The sequence below is a fragment of the Fukomys damarensis genome, unplaced genomic scaffold (genome assembly GCF_012274545.1).
Source record: "Fukomys damarensis isolate Sample0158 unplaced genomic scaffold, DMR_v1.0_HiC HiC_scaffold_1, whole genome shotgun sequence".
Taxonomy (NCBI): domain Eukaryota; kingdom Metazoa; phylum Chordata; class Mammalia; order Rodentia; family Bathyergidae; genus Fukomys; species Fukomys damarensis.
Window position 1 is genome coordinate 24,755,976 of NW_022900913.1, and position 17,779 is coordinate 24,773,754.

General features: G+C 45.8%; 1 protein-coding gene across 4 annotated transcripts in view; it reads right to left on the reverse strand.

The window, feature by feature from the left end:
* Nucleotides 1-14,099: 14,099 nt before the first annotated feature.
* Mtmr12 (myotubularin related protein 12) overlaps nt 14,100-17,779 on the reverse strand; it is a 69,537-nt gene continuing 65,857 nt past the window's right edge. For all 4 annotated transcript variants that reach the window (XM_010605410.3, XM_010605412.3, XM_033758374.1 and 1 more), the window contains one exon: nt 14,100-16,939. In XM_010605410.3, the coding sequence (XP_010603712.1) occupies nt 16,370-16,939 (570 nt within the window). In that variant the 3' untranslated portion in view covers nt 14,100-16,369. The remainder of the gene's footprint in view (nt 16,940-17,779) is intronic.

Below are 17,779 nucleotides of genomic sequence, written 5' to 3' on the forward strand. Positions count from 1 at the left end.
CTTACTAAACACACAAATACACCCCCCCCACGGTTACCATGGAAGCCACTGCTCTGTGCTCCACGATTCCACCCACTTGCGGGCACCTGGGCCAGGCTGGGCTCTCTCAGGTCTCACCTGGAGATCTGCATCCGAGGGCAGGGCGAGGCCAGCTGTTCTTAGAGCCCGAGGCACTCAGCTGTCAAGTGTCACATTTTCCTTTCCCTGCTCCAGAAAAAAGTAAAGAAATGAGGCAGGCAAACAGAAGAAGCCAGTGAGGTGCACACAGAATGCAGGCAGCGTTTCTGTGTCTGGTTCCAGTCACTGCCGAGGCCCTGCTGTCTTCTTGCCTCTGAGTTTCTGAGAACAGAAACTTCTCCATTTGGCTTGATTTGGGTTTCTTTCTCTAGCAACCAAAGAGTGCGGTGGGGCGAGAGATGGGGGATGGGGATGAAGCTAATTCATAAGTTCACTGCACAAAAAAGTGTCCAATTTTTAAAACATACAAAGAAGGGCCAGGGATTTAGCTCAGTGGTGCTTCGCAAGCACAAGGACCCAAGTTAGATCCCTGCTACCCCCCAAAGTAAAATAAAATAAAATAAAAACATACAAAGAAGAAAACAAAAACTCATCAATGATTCTACAGCTCTCAGATAACTTTCTTAACATTTTGGGATTTTTTTTCTGCCACTTTTCTATGATGTTTATATAAATAAATTAGAATTTTGACAAGATTTTCAAAATTCATGACTTTGAGACAGGGTTTCACTATACAGTTCAGGCTGGCTTTGAACTCACTATGTAGAACTGGGTGGCTTTGAACTCATGGATCCTCTTGCTCAGCCTCCCAAGTGCTGGGACCACATGTGTGTGCCACCATGCCTGGCTTGGTCTAGTTCTGAGAAGATCTGTGATGTAATTAACAGGAAAGAGGAAAAAGCCCACACCTGACATACATTTATCGTGTGCAGAAGGTGGATGCAAAGACTCACATCTTCATCCTAAGGACCTAAAGGTATCCTAAGGGCCTCAAAGCATTTCATGTGAGAAAAGTCTGGCCGCAGAGAGAAACAGATTGAAGGATGAGGTCGGGCAAGTTGATAGCCTGTCTCAGTGATGGCCAAGGCTAGCTGTGACCAGGGTGGTGACAAGTGTGGAGGGCAAAAGACGCAGAAGACAATCAGTAGGCAGACTGTGGGCCTTGGGGGTAAGTTCGGGTGAGAGAGTGAAGGGAAACGGGACATCTAGAACTCTTGGGTTTCTAATTTGGACAGTGGAATGAGTGGTACAGACATTTAATTAAGACCGTTCTAAAGAAGAAGACAGTTGGGGTGGGGGGGGGGGTAAAATGACCTTAATGTTGAACTCATGGTTGAGTTTGTGGCTTTTGTAGACATTCAAGTCTTGATCCCTGAGTCAAGACAAAGATTTGCAAATCAAGCCTGGGGGTGTAGCTCAAGAGTAGAATGCCTGTTTAGCATACATGCAACCCAGGTTCAACCCCCAGCACTTCCTTCCCACCACCATGGAGGTGGTGTGCAGGCCGGAGATACAGACTGGGGTCCTGATGCGCACAGGTAATGGAAGGAACTCATAACATCGTTCAGGAAGAGGCTTTGGGGATGGGACTCAGTAGCAGAGCATGCACCCAGCATGGAAGAGGCCCTGGCTTCAGCCCCATTGCCAGGATGGTGCATGTTATTTTTTTTCCTTTTTGTCAGGGATCGAACTCAGTATCTTGCACTTGTGAGGCAGGCACTATGCCACTGAGATAAATCCCTGGCCCTTGGCAGGATGAGAAAATGAGAAAAGACTGGCTGTGCTGATGGAGGACAGGAAAACAACCAGGAAGTCAATCTCAGGGAGGCCAAGAGAAGGGAGTCTTTCAGGGATGAAACGGCCCACAGAGCAGACCACCAAGGGATGGGCACGGACAGAGAAGTCTTACCCCGTCCTTTCTCCCTTCTTGGCTTGGCACACCAGTTTTTTGGTTTTTGTTTGATTTTGTTTTCTGAGAAAGTGCAAGCTAGAACTCACTATGCAGCCCAGGTTGGCCCTAAACTGGCCCCTCTAGGAGGGAGAGTAGCACTGTGCCCAGCTGGCATCCCCAGTTTTTTTTCAACTTTAATTGAGTTTATTGGTACATTTTAGGGATACAGTACAGTTACATTCATTGTTGGGATCTTGTACCTTTACATGACAGGTCTTGGTTCTCATTTTTTCCCCTTACCCCTGCCCTCCCTTCACCCCCTCCTCCCCTCCCCATCTACAAACACTTTATTTCCATCTTTTCATTATCTCACATTTTTTTTCTTTTCCCTTATTACCCTTTCCCTACCCATCCCACCTTCCCTACACCTTTAGCTCCTTTCTTCCCATTTCTAAATGTCAGTAATCATATTAGGATCTTCTGTATTATTGCAGATTATTCACACCAGAGAAACTATTCAGTATTTACACATGTGTGCCTTATTTATTTCACTTAGGAGTATATCTTCAATATGTATCCATTTTCCTGTGAATGAATCTATTTTCTCATTCTTTATGGCTGAGTAATATTCCATTTTATAAAAAAACTACATCTTATTTATCCAGTTTCCAACTGATGGGCAAATGGGCTGTTTCCAAGTTTTAGCTATTACAATCCGTGCCGCTATAAACATGGGTGTGCATACTTCTCTGTGATATGATTCTTTTAGTTCTTTTAGAAAGATACACAGCAGAGGGATGGCTGGGTCAAATGTGGCATCCCCAGTTTTAACTGATGGCCAAGCTGAGAACTACTAAAGTTTCCTTTGTCTGTGGCATAGAGGGCACTGAGAACGTGAGGTGAGATGTAGCGTGAGGAGGAAGACAGGACCCAGCCATCATCATTATGAAATGGACTAGACTAGGATGCATTGCAAAACTCATGGATGGGGGACCAGGGAGATGAAAGATCATAAAGATCAAAAGTTTCCTAAGCAGCAAAATGTGTGGTGTCAGGTAGGGCTCACAGGCCTCCCTGGAATGGGAGGGACAGGAGGAAAAATGGTGGGATGAAGGCAGCAGAGCCAGACTTACTCCTACAATCCCAGCACTCTGGGAAGCTGAGGCAGGAAGATTGCAAGTTTGAGCCCAGCCTGGACAATTTAGGTATTTAGGGAGGCCCTGTCTCAAACATAAAAAATAAAAAAAAACAGCTGAGAATATAGTGTATTGTGGAGGCTCTGGATCCAGTACCAAAATAACAACAACAACAACAACAGCAATAACAAAACAAGCAGCAAAAAGGGAATAGAAAGTCAGAGAGAGCATAAAAGGCCTCCTGGAATGACTGATACGGGGTCAGATCCATGGAGCTAGAATTTCCCTGCTTGTCTTCCCTGCCAATAAAACCACCTCTTAATCTCTGATGATAGCTCTTTTCCCGAATATCAAAGATGATCTTTTGCAATAATGTAACACATCTGAGATATAATAGGCCGAATGCAACATTAGCTTCCTCAGTGCATATTTGTTGTTTTGTTTATTTTTGTTTTTTTGAGACAGGGTCTCACTTCGTAGTTCAGGCTGGCCTCAAACTCGCAGCAATCTTCCTGCCTCAGCCTCCCACAGGCGTGTCCATCATGCACCCACCTGGCTTCAATGTTTAGGGAAGTGAAATTAGACAGTGGGGTTACAATACTGGGCTCCCCCACTTCTGTGTCCTAGAAGACTCTGGTTTGAATGCACCTTGAGGCCCAGCACCCAGAACGGAAAGAAAGGCCTCAAGAAGCAGCTTGCAGCTCCCGCGAGGAGTCATGAACGCCTTCCACTAGCCACTCATGGAGGGCACCCCACGCAAATGTGGGTGCTCGGGGAACAGCACAGGGCTGACCTCTCCACTGGGCTGCCAGGGCGTCACACGGGAATGCCTGTCTCAGTCGCTCTGTCTGGACAGCTCGGCTCCTCTCTGCCCACGGTGGGCTGCGATAAACCCTCCTTGTGCCTGCAGCACACCGAGCCCTTATTTCCTGGCTTGCGCTATGTTATTACGAAGAAAGCTGACAATTTTTGAGTCTGCTTGCCCAGTAGGAGTAAACAGCAGACCAGTTGTGTAAAAGGCAGGAAATGGAATGTGTTATGTTACACGCTCCTTTCCACCTACTGTAAACAGAGGCTGTTTAATTTCTTGGGTTTGATTCATTTAAAAAAAAAAAAAACCCAAACCCAAAGCTTCCTTTTTGGACTTGTCTGGTTCTTTCCTGGTGCTCCATACTGAAGCCTGGGGCGGGGGGCACAGTTCGGAAAGTCCCTGGGCATCGGAGGGGGGCAGGGGTTGTAAAGTCAGACGTGGAAGGAAGGTACTCTGCATAGTGAAAGACTCGTGTGGCTATTTTTATTTAATAAAAATTCAACTTTTATTAAGGATTCAGTCAGAGGGTCAACTAAGTTTTCCATTTCCTGTGAAGCAAGGGACACTACATCAAACTTTCAAAAGGTGTGGGACCCCAAGCCCTGTATCCAGAAGGCATGAGGCCGAGTGAACCTCACCTTGGGGCCTCCGAGATGCCGCCAGGCCCCAACGTCTCTCTATCCAGACCACAGGCTCAGGCAGCCACACCGGGCTGGGGAGAGAACAGGGAGCTTCTGTAGGAGCAGGAGAGTTGCAAGAGCCTTGAGGACCCGGGCTGGGAACAGGCTGGACAGGAGCACACCAGGACCTTACCTCCACTTACAGCAGTTTCCCTGAGATGGCACAACGAGAAAACAGAGACCTGGGTGCAGACAACACTCTCCCTGTTTATAGGTTTACAATGAGCCAAATGAAATCAGAAGTCGAATATTGGCAAGTTCTTATCACTTCAGTCTAAATATGTGTATATGGAAGAGGAAGGGAAGAAGCTGGCCTTGAAATTGAGACAATTCTGCCTCAGCCTCCCCAGTGCTGGGATTACAGGCCTGTACTGCTTGGCTATATTTATATACATATTTGTATGTTATTATATGAGTGTGGTGGAAATCATGAAAGGATATTGAAACAGTTAAGGTGTGGCAGAGGAGAGAACGAAAAGGGAAGCAGGAGGATGAAGAGTATAAAAGGAAAGAAGAAAAGAAAGTTCCAAAGAAGAGAAGGGAAGGGAAATGAGGGACAGAAAAAAGAAAGCAAAAAAGGAGAGAGGGAGACAATAGAGAGCAAAGAAATAAAAACACAGTGAGATAGAGACAGACAGAAAAAAGAGAAACAGCACGCACCTACTGATGAAGAAAATGGCAATTTACGCATATTTGCATAGACACGTGGTAAAGAGCTGCATTGGCACTGCTCCCTAACTTTTGCTGGAGCCCCAATTCTGCCTCAGGCTGCCCAGCTGTCACTCGTGGGCTCCTTGCCAAGGTTTCCATCCGCAGGAGGACCCCGGAAGCAGCCAGGGCACTTCCCTCCACCCAGCCGCTCCCTGCAAGCGCTCTGATGCAGAGGTTTTAACAGTCTCCCTTGGTTCAGGGCTGCTCTAGCACGGCCCAGGTTTGGAAGCTGTACCTGCCCCAGGGAAAACGGGGAACTTGGAAAATCTGAAATTTGTCGGGTTTTTTTGTTTGTTTGTTTTGTTTTTGTACCAGGGATTGAACTTGGGTCCTTCTGCTCACAAGGCAGGTGTCGGAACCACTGAGCCAAATCCCCGGCCCTTGAAACTTGTCATGTTAACATTCTGCCAAGGCTAGAGATGGTTGCTGGTGTCAGAGGCCACAAGTCGCAGTTAGAAGTTCAATGAAGAACTTAGAGCGAACTAGCCATTACGATTTCTAAGCAAACAAGGAAGGGAAACATTAGTGTTTTCATACAGTCATAAAATCCAGCTGGAGGTGGGCATGGTGGGGCTTGCATGCATTCCCAGCACTAGGAGGCTGAGGCAGGAGGATTTCTGGGAGTTTGAGGCCTGCGTGAGATACATAGTGGGTTCAAGGTCAACCTGAACTACATAGTGAGACCCTGTCTCAAAAAACAAAACAAACCCCAGCTCAGTCTCTCCTTATTTTGTGTTGTGTTATCATACACTAGTTTTAATCTAAGTCTGTTTACTCTGAAAGGGGAAAGTATTTTCCAATAATATTAAAGAGTTTGAATGTCCCAGGAGGGTTTGACTTGTAGCCTAGAGATAATGTTAGAACTTCTCAAAAAGAGATTTTGTTTTGTTTTTGAGATGGACATCTTGTAAATTGTCAGGTTGAACTCAAACTTTCCATCCTTCTGCCGCAGCGTCCCAGGTAGTTCATATTAGGACAAAAGTAAAAGAAGCAGGGGTACGAGCTCAACAGCACAGACTTATTTCAGAACAAGCCCGTGAGGGACCACTGTGGCACTAGAGACCAGAGCAGCTAACTCTTAAAAAAGCTATAAGGGTCTTTATAAGGTTGTGAGCATAAAAGGCGGGGCTGTGGTAGGGAAAAGCCACAGTGGGACTTTGCGGGGAGAGTTCAGTTGTTTTTATCTTCCTGGGACAGGGCTTGTGGAAGTACGGGAGTTGCGTGCCGTTTGTCAAGAGCAGGGCTGAGCAATGACTGGGAATTACAGGTGCGGCTGTGCTTACTGGGCCGTGCTGGCCCAGGACCATACGTCTGCAGCAGGTGCACAAGCACAGCAGGGGGAGGGATTTAAAGTGGTCTCTGCTCAGGCCAGGATGGAAGGGGTAGGATCCCTTCAGTTCAAATTATAGGCACGAGCCACTGTGGACAGCTCTAAAGGATTTCTCACTCTCAGTACCCTTGACGTCCTCTGGATGTTTGTGCCAGATATTTCCAGGCCTTGCACTGTAGGACACGAGGCAGCATCCTTGGTCCCTAAGCATTAGATGAGCAGCACCCCCTACAACCCTGAAAGTGACAACCAAAAAGGCCTCGAGGCAATGCTAAATATCTTCTGGTGGGCTTGGGGCAGGAAGACAACTTGAGAACCATTAGGAGCCATTGGATTTGTTAAACCTCAGGAACCTCACTTGTTAAGCTTTTTTGTTATAGAATCCTATTTGAAGGTTTTTTTGTTTGTTTTTTGAGATAAGGTCTCACTATGTAGTGATCACCTGTCTCAGTCTCCCGTACAAGTGCTGGGGTTATAGGCATGAGCCACTATGTCCTGCTCTTGAAGTTAAATTATGGTTGTCATAGCGGTTGATTTTACCCACCAATGTTTTCAACAATTAACTTACTATGTACAGCTTCACTAACTTTATTTTGTAACTAATCTAGTAAGTAATTGGCTGAACATCCCTAGTTAGAAAGGATCAAGATCTATGGTCCTAGCCTTGTAAGGTTGCTACTGATGTCAAAAGACAAAATTTCAACAAATTTAAAAATGTTATTGGTATTTGTGTTAGTTACTTTTCTCTCGTTGTTGAGACAAATACCTGATACCCAAAGTTGGAGGGGAAAGGTTTATTTGGCTTGCAGTTCACAGAGGTTTCAGTCCATAATCAGCTGGCTCCAAGGCAGGGTGGCAGAGGGCCAACAATTCATGGTAGCAGAAGCAGCAAAAGGCAACAAAGAGAGCTAGGAGGGATGTCACACGGGAGAAACACGTCATGGCACCCAATGGCAGCCAAAGCAACAAGAGGCTTTAACAGAGTCTTTCTGCTCCCTTTCTCTTATTCAGACTACTGGGATTAGGACGGCACCAAACCGATCACTCACGTGTAGTGGCTTAGTAACCACACACCCTTAATCCCAGCATCACACACTCTAGACTCTCCCACCTATGACTGCATGAGGCTTTGGGGCGACATCCAGACCCAAACCGTAATGGCATTTATCAGCAATTAGTGAATCAGGCAACACATCACATCATTTAAAAAAATAGAAAGATGCCCCATCGGGCAGACAGAACGGTCTGTTTCTGTAAGGCACTGTGAGCAGGAACGAGGAAGCAGAACACTGAACAAGTGAACTGGTAAACATCCAGTTATTTCGGGTCACCTTTCTCATAAGGATGCATGCAGAGGGGCCTTCTGATCATGCAAGCTCATGTTGCCAGGGCCCTTTCAGATCGCTTGCAGCAAATCTCTTGCCTTTCGGAATGATTGGTCTATTTGGGGATTTTCCTTTTTCCTTAAAGTCTCAGTTTAATTATCTGCCCTTGGCATGAAGGCCTCCATTTTGTTTGGTCTGTTGGGAGCTAGTGCAGGAAGGCACTCAGTCTAAAACAATGTCCTGCTATAAATCCTGCGTACCACTGATAAATCCTGTGACTAAGTCATTTCTGAACAGCAACAGATGTACCACATTTTTTCTCCATTGAGAAAACTAATCCACAGCACTCCAAACAGACTCCCCAAGACCAGAGAAGCCGCTAAGTATTTGGGCATCACTTCCTATTAAGGCAACCTGGGCTGGCTGCTGAGTGACAGACTAGGCTGGACTAAGCCGGCAAGGTGCCCGGGCTCGGGGGCGTTAGCAGGGAAGCTGCGCGCCATCTCGTCGCGGAGGGGCGGCATCTGAATTTTAAGGAACTCTTCAGACTGCAGCCAACAGGGCCCCGTCTCGGTCTCTTGGAGTCCCTGTGCACACCAACAGAGAGAAGCTGGTGTGACGGTGCCCCAACTTGCTGGCACTCCAGGGGGACAACACGAGCATGTGCCATGTGATCTCTCCGGGGTCCCCAGCGGGCTGAGCTCCAGCTGCCCAGTGATCACTTGCTTGTTTGTGCACTCTTGACTGTTTGCTTTGTTTTCCCTACCTCAGTTTCCTGCTCTCTCAGCGCTACTTGTAACCACTGTCCAAATGAACGGCTTGCACTCAAATCTCTATCTCAGAGTCTGCTACAGGGGAATCCAACTGCCACCTGTAAGCCTGAGACACGGAGACTCTGGGCAGCATACACCCAGGGGCTCCGCGGGACACTAAGGACAGGAGGCCCCTGGATGTAACTACGATTGCATTTCCAGCAATTCCATCACAATCAGACTTCCAGCAAGCTGGCGGGCTGTCCCATCTTGACCTAAGTCAGTCTGGCCATTCAGCACTTGTGCCATTCTTTTGGCAAGTGTCAGTAGTTTCTGGAAGTTAGAGCTAGGCAGGGTGATAGTTCTTTAGCACACGGCGCTTCACAGTGAAAGCCAGCCTTGCATCAAGTATTCGAGATGTGTGAACACCTATTAACTATTGTATTTCCTGCTCCTAGAGTTTGGGAGAAGGTCCATCTGTCCTCAGGTCTCCGTGTATTTCCCCTCAAGGCAGCTGCAGGGGGACAGAACCCCACAAACTCTGAGATCCATCCTGTGACCCGAAGGTTACCAAGGACGTTTTAGACCTTGTGTTCTGCTCCAAAACCTGGACATTACTGGGCCCGATGGACTTGTGCACCCTACTGACATGAGAAGGGACCTCTCCATTTTTTCTAGCCAACCACATATCTCAAGTACTTCCCATTTCACCCATGAAAAATGATTCTGGAACTCCATGTGCTGTCCAACAAAGCCTATGGGGTGGTTTTCTAAAACATCCAGAGTACTTAGGTAGTCAAGTTTGGAGCTTGGTTTCCTGTTTAGGATAAATCAACACTAACTGTTCTGGGATGGACATTAATTCACACACCTCTGTATCTAAACGATCACACACATAACCAGAAGAAATTTATTACACACAACCCAGAAGCTAAATTTATTAAGCGTTTACATTACACCATGATAGACACCGAAAAGGAAATTACCTTCAAGGTTCCCAGTAAGGTGGGTCCCACCAGTGGCACTATTCTACACAGAAGGGAACTGTAGGAAGGGATATTAACTAGGGTCCTCATGTTCAAAGCAGGGGTTTGGACTCAGGCAGTCTGATCTCAGAGCCCAGGCCCTTCTTGATATACCGCACAGACTTGGATGTGGCCAGTGTCAGAGTCAGTTCAGAGAAACAAAAAAATAAGACATCCCAGGGCCAGGGATTTAGCTCAGTGGTGCTGCCGCCTGCCTGCCTTGTAAGTGCAAGGTCCTGATTTCAATCCCCAGTACCAAAAAAAAAAAAAAGACATCCATGCCATTGTAAAAGTTGAGAATCCGCTGGGGATGTAATTCAGCAGTGAGGCACCTTTCTGGCAAGCACGAGGTCCTGAGTTCAAGCCTTAGTACCAAAACAACAACAAGAAGTTGAGAATTGGGCTGGGGATTTAGCTCAGTGGTTCTGGCGCCTGCCTCGCAAGAGCAAGAACCTGAGTTCGATCCCCGGTACCAAAAAAAAAAAAAAAGAAGTTAAGAATCTGGATAATGAAGATGACTGAGAGTGAAAAGTTAGCAGCTTTCCAAGTCTGTCCTTGAAACCAAGATATACACATACCAGCAGTGGGAACAGCCTTAGTCCTGCATTCTAGCCCTGCCCCAAAAGACAGCTTGGCCAGGCTCTCCTCCCCGAATCCGAATAAGGACCAAGCTTCCAGCTTCTATCTGACTGCTGCCTGGAAAGGAGAGTTGCTGCAGGGTTTTCATTCCAACTCATGGGCTAGAGATGGGCAAGCTGGTCTGCAGAGCAAGAGACTGAGCAGGCTTGGGGAAAAGACTTCACAGCCGTTGAGCACAGATATTCTGAGTTAATGATCTACCTGTTTAATGACTGTTCAGATTTATGACTGAGGTGTGCTGTTAGGACTTACAACCCATCCTTTTCTTTTTTCAGTTTTGGTTCTGTAGCCTCAATGTCTTTTTTTGTACAGTGCCCCTTGTTTATACAGTACAGTAACTTCTGCTGATTGTACTACGCAGTACTGTAGTTTCATATTGCTATACAGTACAGTACTGCATGTAATAGTTATGCAAATAAAAACAAAGGCATCAAGTTGGAGTTTCCTGTTCTGATATTGTAATGTACACTCTATATACAATTCCTCACTTAGCAACAAATTCACTTAACAACCTCGTCTCAGGATTGTAACTCAGTTTTGGTTTATTTTTTGGTACCGGGGGTTGAACTCAGGAACTTGCAAGGCAGGCTACTGAGCTAAATCACTGGCCCGTATTGCAGTTATTAAACGAGGAAGGTCTATACCAAGTGAGACCCAGCAGCACTTCCTGATCTTGACTTTCACACCACATGAAATTCTTTGTGGGTTTTCACGACTCAAAGAGTTTTAATGGATACCTCCGTGGCATTGTTTTCAAGCCAATAATAGTAAGCCTCACTGGCAATTTATAAGCTACATAGCGAGAAAGAACCAGTAGCAGAAAGTTGAGAATAGCAATCCAACAACAGAATATGATAATGCAGCCAGGCATGGCGCACACCTGTAATCCTAGCACTCCACTCAGGAGGCTGAGGCAAGAGGACTGCAGCAAGTTTGAGGCCTGCCTATACCACACAGGGAAACCCTGTCTCAAAAAAAAAAAGATAATGCAGAGACCAGGGCAATGGGGAGAAAGGACCTGGGGTGGAGGGGAATCACGAACATTTTAGTTCTTTCTTCTAGTGCCAAAACCAGCCACTTGAACAGATTACTTTTCCCCCCAAGTTCTATTATGTCCTTCTAGTAATCAGCTACCTTAGTATGGAGAGGGTTTCTCCTCTCCCTGAAAAGACCAATGACATATTTTCATATACTGATACCCGCCCTTCCAGCTTACAATTAATTCTTTAAAAATCTAAAATTGGCCAGGCGTGGTGGTGCACTCCTGTAATCCCAGCATTGGGGAGGCTGAAGCAGGAGGATCACTGTGAGTTTGAGACCAGCCTGGGCTACATAGTGAGTTCCAGGTCAGTCTCACTACATAATGAGACCCTGTCTCAAAAAAAAAAAAAAAATCTAAACTTTTAAACAGAAAAATTTGAAGAACTCTATGTGAACAGCTGTACAGCCTTATTTCTGCCCTTCAATATCCCTGACATTTTACTATATTTTCTTTATTGAATATTCAGCCATGTCTACCCCTTTGTCCACCCATTAATCCAGCTGACTTGTATACCATTCAAAGTAAACTCAGGCAACACAACAGTCCATACTATTATTATTGGTAGTAGGGAGGGAACCAGGGCCTTTGCACTGAGCTACATTCCCAGTCCTTTCAGTTTTACTTTGTGAGACAGGGACTCTCTAAGCCACTAAGATGCCCTGGCTGGGCTTCAATATGTGATCCCCCAGCCTCAGCCTTCCCCAGGTGCTGAGATTACAGTGTGCTCCCACACCCAGGTATACTCAGTACTGTTAAATACCGGTAGTTTGATATTTGCTCAGCTTTTTTTTTTCTTTTGTGATGTTAGGAAATCAAACCAAGGACTGTGCACACTAGGCGAGCACTCTGCCACCGAGCCATGTTCCCAGACCTCTTTTGGTTTTTCCTTTTAATGTAAAACTTAAATACCATGGAACACAAATCCTGAAATGTAGTCTGCTGGACTTTGACACTCAGCCACATCGCCCAAACCCTTCATAAGGAGGCAGAATGCAACTACCCTTCCGGAACACTGTGTTGGCCCCTTCTTGTTCATCCCTCTCCTCACCTTCACTCCAGGAAATCTCTGAATTACCTTCTACTTGGATCAGTCTGGGGCAGGCTCTCTTCCATCCTCTGAGGTGCCTGAGTAAATCCCAGGCAGGGTTGTCAGCGTCAGTCCAGCCACGAGATGTGTCCCTTTGCCTTCTCTCCTGCCCGAGAAGAGGCCTGTCTGTTCCTGTTGGCTCCCGGGATGAGAAGCTGCTGAAACTCAGTCAGGGCAAATTCAGCCTTTGATAAAACTCCGTAGCAAACCTGTATAGTTTTTAAAAGGGTGGCCAGAAAGCATACTGTGTATATTCCCACATGATTATACTTTCTAGTCTTCAATTGCTAAAGGTAGTGTTACTAGGATTTGAAAAGGTACCTGGACCTGAACCACAATCTAGGCCAAGGAGTCTGTATTTAAAAACATGAAACCACCATTTGAACAAATTACTTCCCTCTCCAATATATAAATGACACACAAAATATAAATTTTTTTGTTGTTTTTGAGACAAGGTCTTGGTAGGTAGCCCAGGATGGCCTCAAACTCATGGTGCTCCTCCTGCCTCAGCCTCCTGAGTGCTGGGACTACAAGTGTGCGCCACCACACCCAGAGAGCATGTATTTGGGATCACATACGCCAGCCCACTTGTCAGCCTGCTTACATGTGAGCACGTGGAACCCACAGCATAGAAGAGCTACCTCTCCCACTCTTCTGACACTTTTCAGAGGGGACAGGGTGTGTGTGGGCCGCGAGGCTCACACAAGGATGTGGGTCAGCACACGACAGCCATATGTCCCTATGATCCGTCCTCACAGCAGGGTGGGGGGATCCTGGGTCCTACCCCAGGGATGGCTTTATAAATATCCCAGTCACAGCAGAGCAGAAGCACAGCCCTGAAGAGGCTGTGATCACAGCCACAGGAGGGGCTTTAGTCAGCTCTCCCTCAAGGACAGGGGGGGATGTGAAGGCCCAGGGCCAATTCTCTACAGGAACCAGCCCCTGCTCCACTCTCTACTCCATGAACCAAGGAACAAGCCCAATTAAGAGGGACACAGCACAGATCCCCAAAGCCCATGAACTAACCCAGCATGGAAGACAAGACAAAAAGCCCTCAACTCTAGGGTGGGATTTGCGAATACAGATGTCAAAGAACTAACAGATATGACAGGAATGGGGTAGCAACAAGACCCTCAAGGCTGGTTCTGGACACAGGACAGTGGTCTGCCAGACAGGAAAGGTCAAGACATGTACGAAAGTGACATTGTCAATCTAGTATTGAACAGAATTAGTTAGTTAAACCCTACTCTCATAGTCTTATGCCTTGTCTTCTAGCTCTAAAGGAACTCAGACCCCTCCCAACAATTTAAAAGAACCCAGGATTCCAATGTTATACATCCTCATAAGAAGCAAAGAAACAGTGATAATTTCAGGGGTTTAAAAAACCCTTTCCTTTTAGTTGCCTGATAGGGCTTCCTAACCCTGTTTTATTTTTCTTCACAGCATTTCATCACTGCCTATTGGGTCTCCCTACCCACCTACCATGCATGCGTGTGACCTCGGCGTGAATGGAAACCCAAGGGACAGAGCCTTGCTCTCTCACGGCTGTTTTTAGGCCTGCCAGGACCTTGGTTGGGCTTCTCATTTCCTGAATGAATGAAAAGGATTACTCCATGTGTTACACCAATCACACCAAACACAGTACTGCTTGTAAACTGTGCTTTAATTTCTGCAATCAGATCTGATGCTGTGAGAATACAAGTATAAACCTTTTTGTGCATCCAGAAAATAAAAAGCATATTTATAGATATAGCCCCACAGCTTATTCCTTAAAAAAAAAAAAAAAAGAAAAATTTGAATTTAATTAAAGCTAGTTTCTCTTCAGTGTAAAAACTTGGAGGTATAAACAAACTCAAGATATTATATACAGTAAATTACTAATGTACATTTCCAATCTTGCACAGTGCAGCACTTTAAAACAAATGGTCTCATTTCAGCTTTTACTGTTAAACTTAACCTACATCTGAATCTTGAATAAAATTTTCACTATATAAACCCACAGAGAAGTCTGTACACAAATACAAGTTATAGAAATCTGATTTCAAATATAAATACATAAATCGTCATGACCTTACATGGTACAACAGCTTGCTTACTTATTTTGCTATAGTAATTTTTAAAAATCATAGAAAAATATTTCAATGCACATTCAACTGCTATGATGAGGGCCATGACCTTGTGCCTTTAAACCATATTTTATAGAGTGTAAAGCATCACACCGGGCATTTCTGGAATGAAAATTGCTAAGATTGAAGAGGCTACCATATAAACATTCATATTGTAATAAGGTAACAAAATAGCTCCATAGTGTGTTTGGGAGGAAACACAGAGCACAGAAATAAGTGGAGATTAGTGCTAGTTTAAGAAGGCCCACAGACATACGTGAAGGGAGCCAGGAACTAGTGTATTTTTAAAAATCCCTACTGTAAGCCTAATGCTGACCTCGCTCCCAAGACTCTTAAGGCAACAAAGACTGAGGTGTGTCTGGCCCCCAGATGCACAAATCCTGCTCTCCCCTCAACCTGTTATCCTAGCTGACCGACCTGGCTCGTGCATTCATGTGGAACGGAGAAGAGCAAAATGATTTTGTACAAAGGTGAGTCAGTGCAAACTGGAAATTCCTTTTTCAATAGCTTCAAATTCTCCTACTGCCCTCCAGTAGGTATTTCTAAACACCTTACATTCAAATTGGAATCTATTCTGAAGAGCAAATGTATATAAAAGGCAAACATTCAATCTGAAAGGTTCTAATGTAACTGTTTTTTTTTCCCCTTTCTTTTGTGGGATTTGATAAGAGTTCCACTGAGAATAAAAAAACTGGTCCTTACAAAGTATATTTTTCTACATTAAAAAAAATATATATGTATCATTTTAGACAGCAGATCCAAGGAGAAGACCAGGCATAGTTGAGCTTTTTTTATGGCTTCTTAATAACTGAGGTATCCTGTAAGGATCAACACTTCCGGCACTGACATTCAGCTGCTTGCCCATGAAAGCCACCTTCACAAGTGGCCAACCCCAGCAGTCTGTGAAGGACCAGAGCAGGCAAGGGAGGCAGGTGCCTGGGAAGCAGCTTAGGAGCCACAGTGGACAAGCACGCTCTCGGGTTCTCCAAAGCCTTGGGGCAAGAAGGTGGCAACACAAGGTGTTCACACACTGGGAAACTCCAGAGGCAAGGAAGCTCCTCTGGGCAAACCAAGAGGTTCCTCCAGTTTCACCAGCAGGTTCAGCAGTGAGACACTGGGACTGTGTGCTCCAAGGCAGACAGTGCAGAGGTACAGTGCGGAGGAAAGACCTGAGCTGTCAGCACAACACAGGGAGGAGCGGGTGGCACTGGCCTACACTACCACGACACAGTCCAGGAAGGAGGGAGGAGGGCTGAGGGTTAGGCTGTGTGGCAACAGCGGAACTTTCCAGCTTTTCTATAGAAACAAAAATGCTATGGTTTAAGTAAATGCCACCCCTCTTAATACCTCTGTCTTAGTCTTTCAACTCACATAAACACCACACAAAGTCGCCCTTGCTCCTAACTGAGATGGGACATTAACACCATTCCCAATGGTGAGATGAGCGATCTTGGCACAGAAAGGATCAGAAGAAAGCAGTAAGCCCAAGAGTATCAAACTGAAGCTCTTTCTAGTAGTAAACTGGCCACTGCAGGTTCTCTACATTACTTAGGCATTGGAAAGCAGCCACACTCCTATGATGGGGTCATGCAGGAATTCCTTCCAATTAATAATACTAATTTTAATTGCATAGTCTTTTAGAACCATGAAAAAATTGAGAACCAGCTCTTTTCTTCAAGGCCTGGGTTTTCTCCAACAGAGCGCTGGGCCACGACCCTCCCAGCATTAGCAAGTCACTCATCCAGGGACAGCTGTCCCAACCTCCCATACGCCTCTTCACAGTCACTGACACACAGTCACAGGTCCCCCAGATCCACAAACTCATCTTCTCGTCTGGCCAGATCTTCCTCATCTCCCAAAGCTTTCCAGCCACTGGTGGGCAAGACAGGCTTGGATGAGTGTCGCTGGAGCAAAGCAAAGGGAAACAAAGAGGACAGGCGGGCAGAGTTCCTCAGCAGGCAGGGCGCCTCTGCCTGGAGCGGCGCTTGGCTGAGGTGTCGCTCGTCGATTTTCTCTTGTAAGCTCTGGACTTCCTCCATCATTTCAAGGAGTTTGCCCATAGTGGCCACCCTGCCACCACCTACGATTTGGGCTTCTGGAATCCAGCGCAAGTAGCGCTGTGCCCAAACTTTGATTTCTGGCCCCTCTATATGAGGCAACAACAAACCATGGTAGTCAGTAGGTTTGCTGTGCCAGCTGTCATAGAACTCCCGAAAGTTGTCCTGCAGCTCATCTGAAGAGTTAATAAGTTTGCTAATTCTCTTGCCCAGAAGGTTTTTAATCAAATGATCTGTTTCTTCCCTGAAAAATCCTCTTTTGGGAGATGACTTTGACTGGGTGAGTGGCAAAGAAAGTTGTCGTTGATGCTTTGAGAAAAAACACAAATAAAAATCTCTGGTTAACATAGAGGCATTCTTAAAGTTGTTACCATAGAAGAGGGGAATAATCCTACTACCTTAAGTATCAAGAGACAACAGAATTGCCAAGTGAAGCCTAAGCATTAAAATGCTATCACACGCAGAGGAAGGTGGGTTACTTATTCTCCTGATGCAAATGTTCAAGGCACACTGTATTATCAACAAATGGGAGAGGCCAGCGCCATGTGGCACTGTGCAGAAAGGCATCCCGGGACATCAAGAGTGGAGCCTTTGGGCCAGGGATTTGGCTCAGTGGTTCGGCTGTCTGCCTTGCAAGTGAAAGAACCTGAGTTTGGTCTCCCCGGTACCAAAAGGAAAAAAAAAAAACTTTTGCTCTCCTCTTCCCCTGGACTGGAGCTATCAAAGGACACAAAGTAGTTTTAAGGAACTGGGTTAAGATAGCTTAATGATTTAGGAGATTTGGTGGGTGTCCATTTATTTTTCTTCTATGTTTGATTGATTGATTGATAAGGGTCTCACTATGTGGCCCAGTCTGGTCTCAAACTTGCAGTGATCTTCCTGTCTCAGCCTCTTGAGTGCTGGGATTGTAGGTGTGCACTGCCATTATTCATTTCTTAAAGGGAACAAAATGTTTCTTCTTTGAGAACTTTAGGGCTGCTTAATTGCTACAATATTCTGAACATATGCAAGGAAGCAGGCTGACTACCTGAAAATCCTATGTGTGGACAAAATAAGCTACAGTGGGCTGGGGATTTAGTTCAGTGGAACTGCACCTGCCTTATAAGCTCAAGGTCCTAAATTCAATCCCCGGTACAAAACGACAACGGG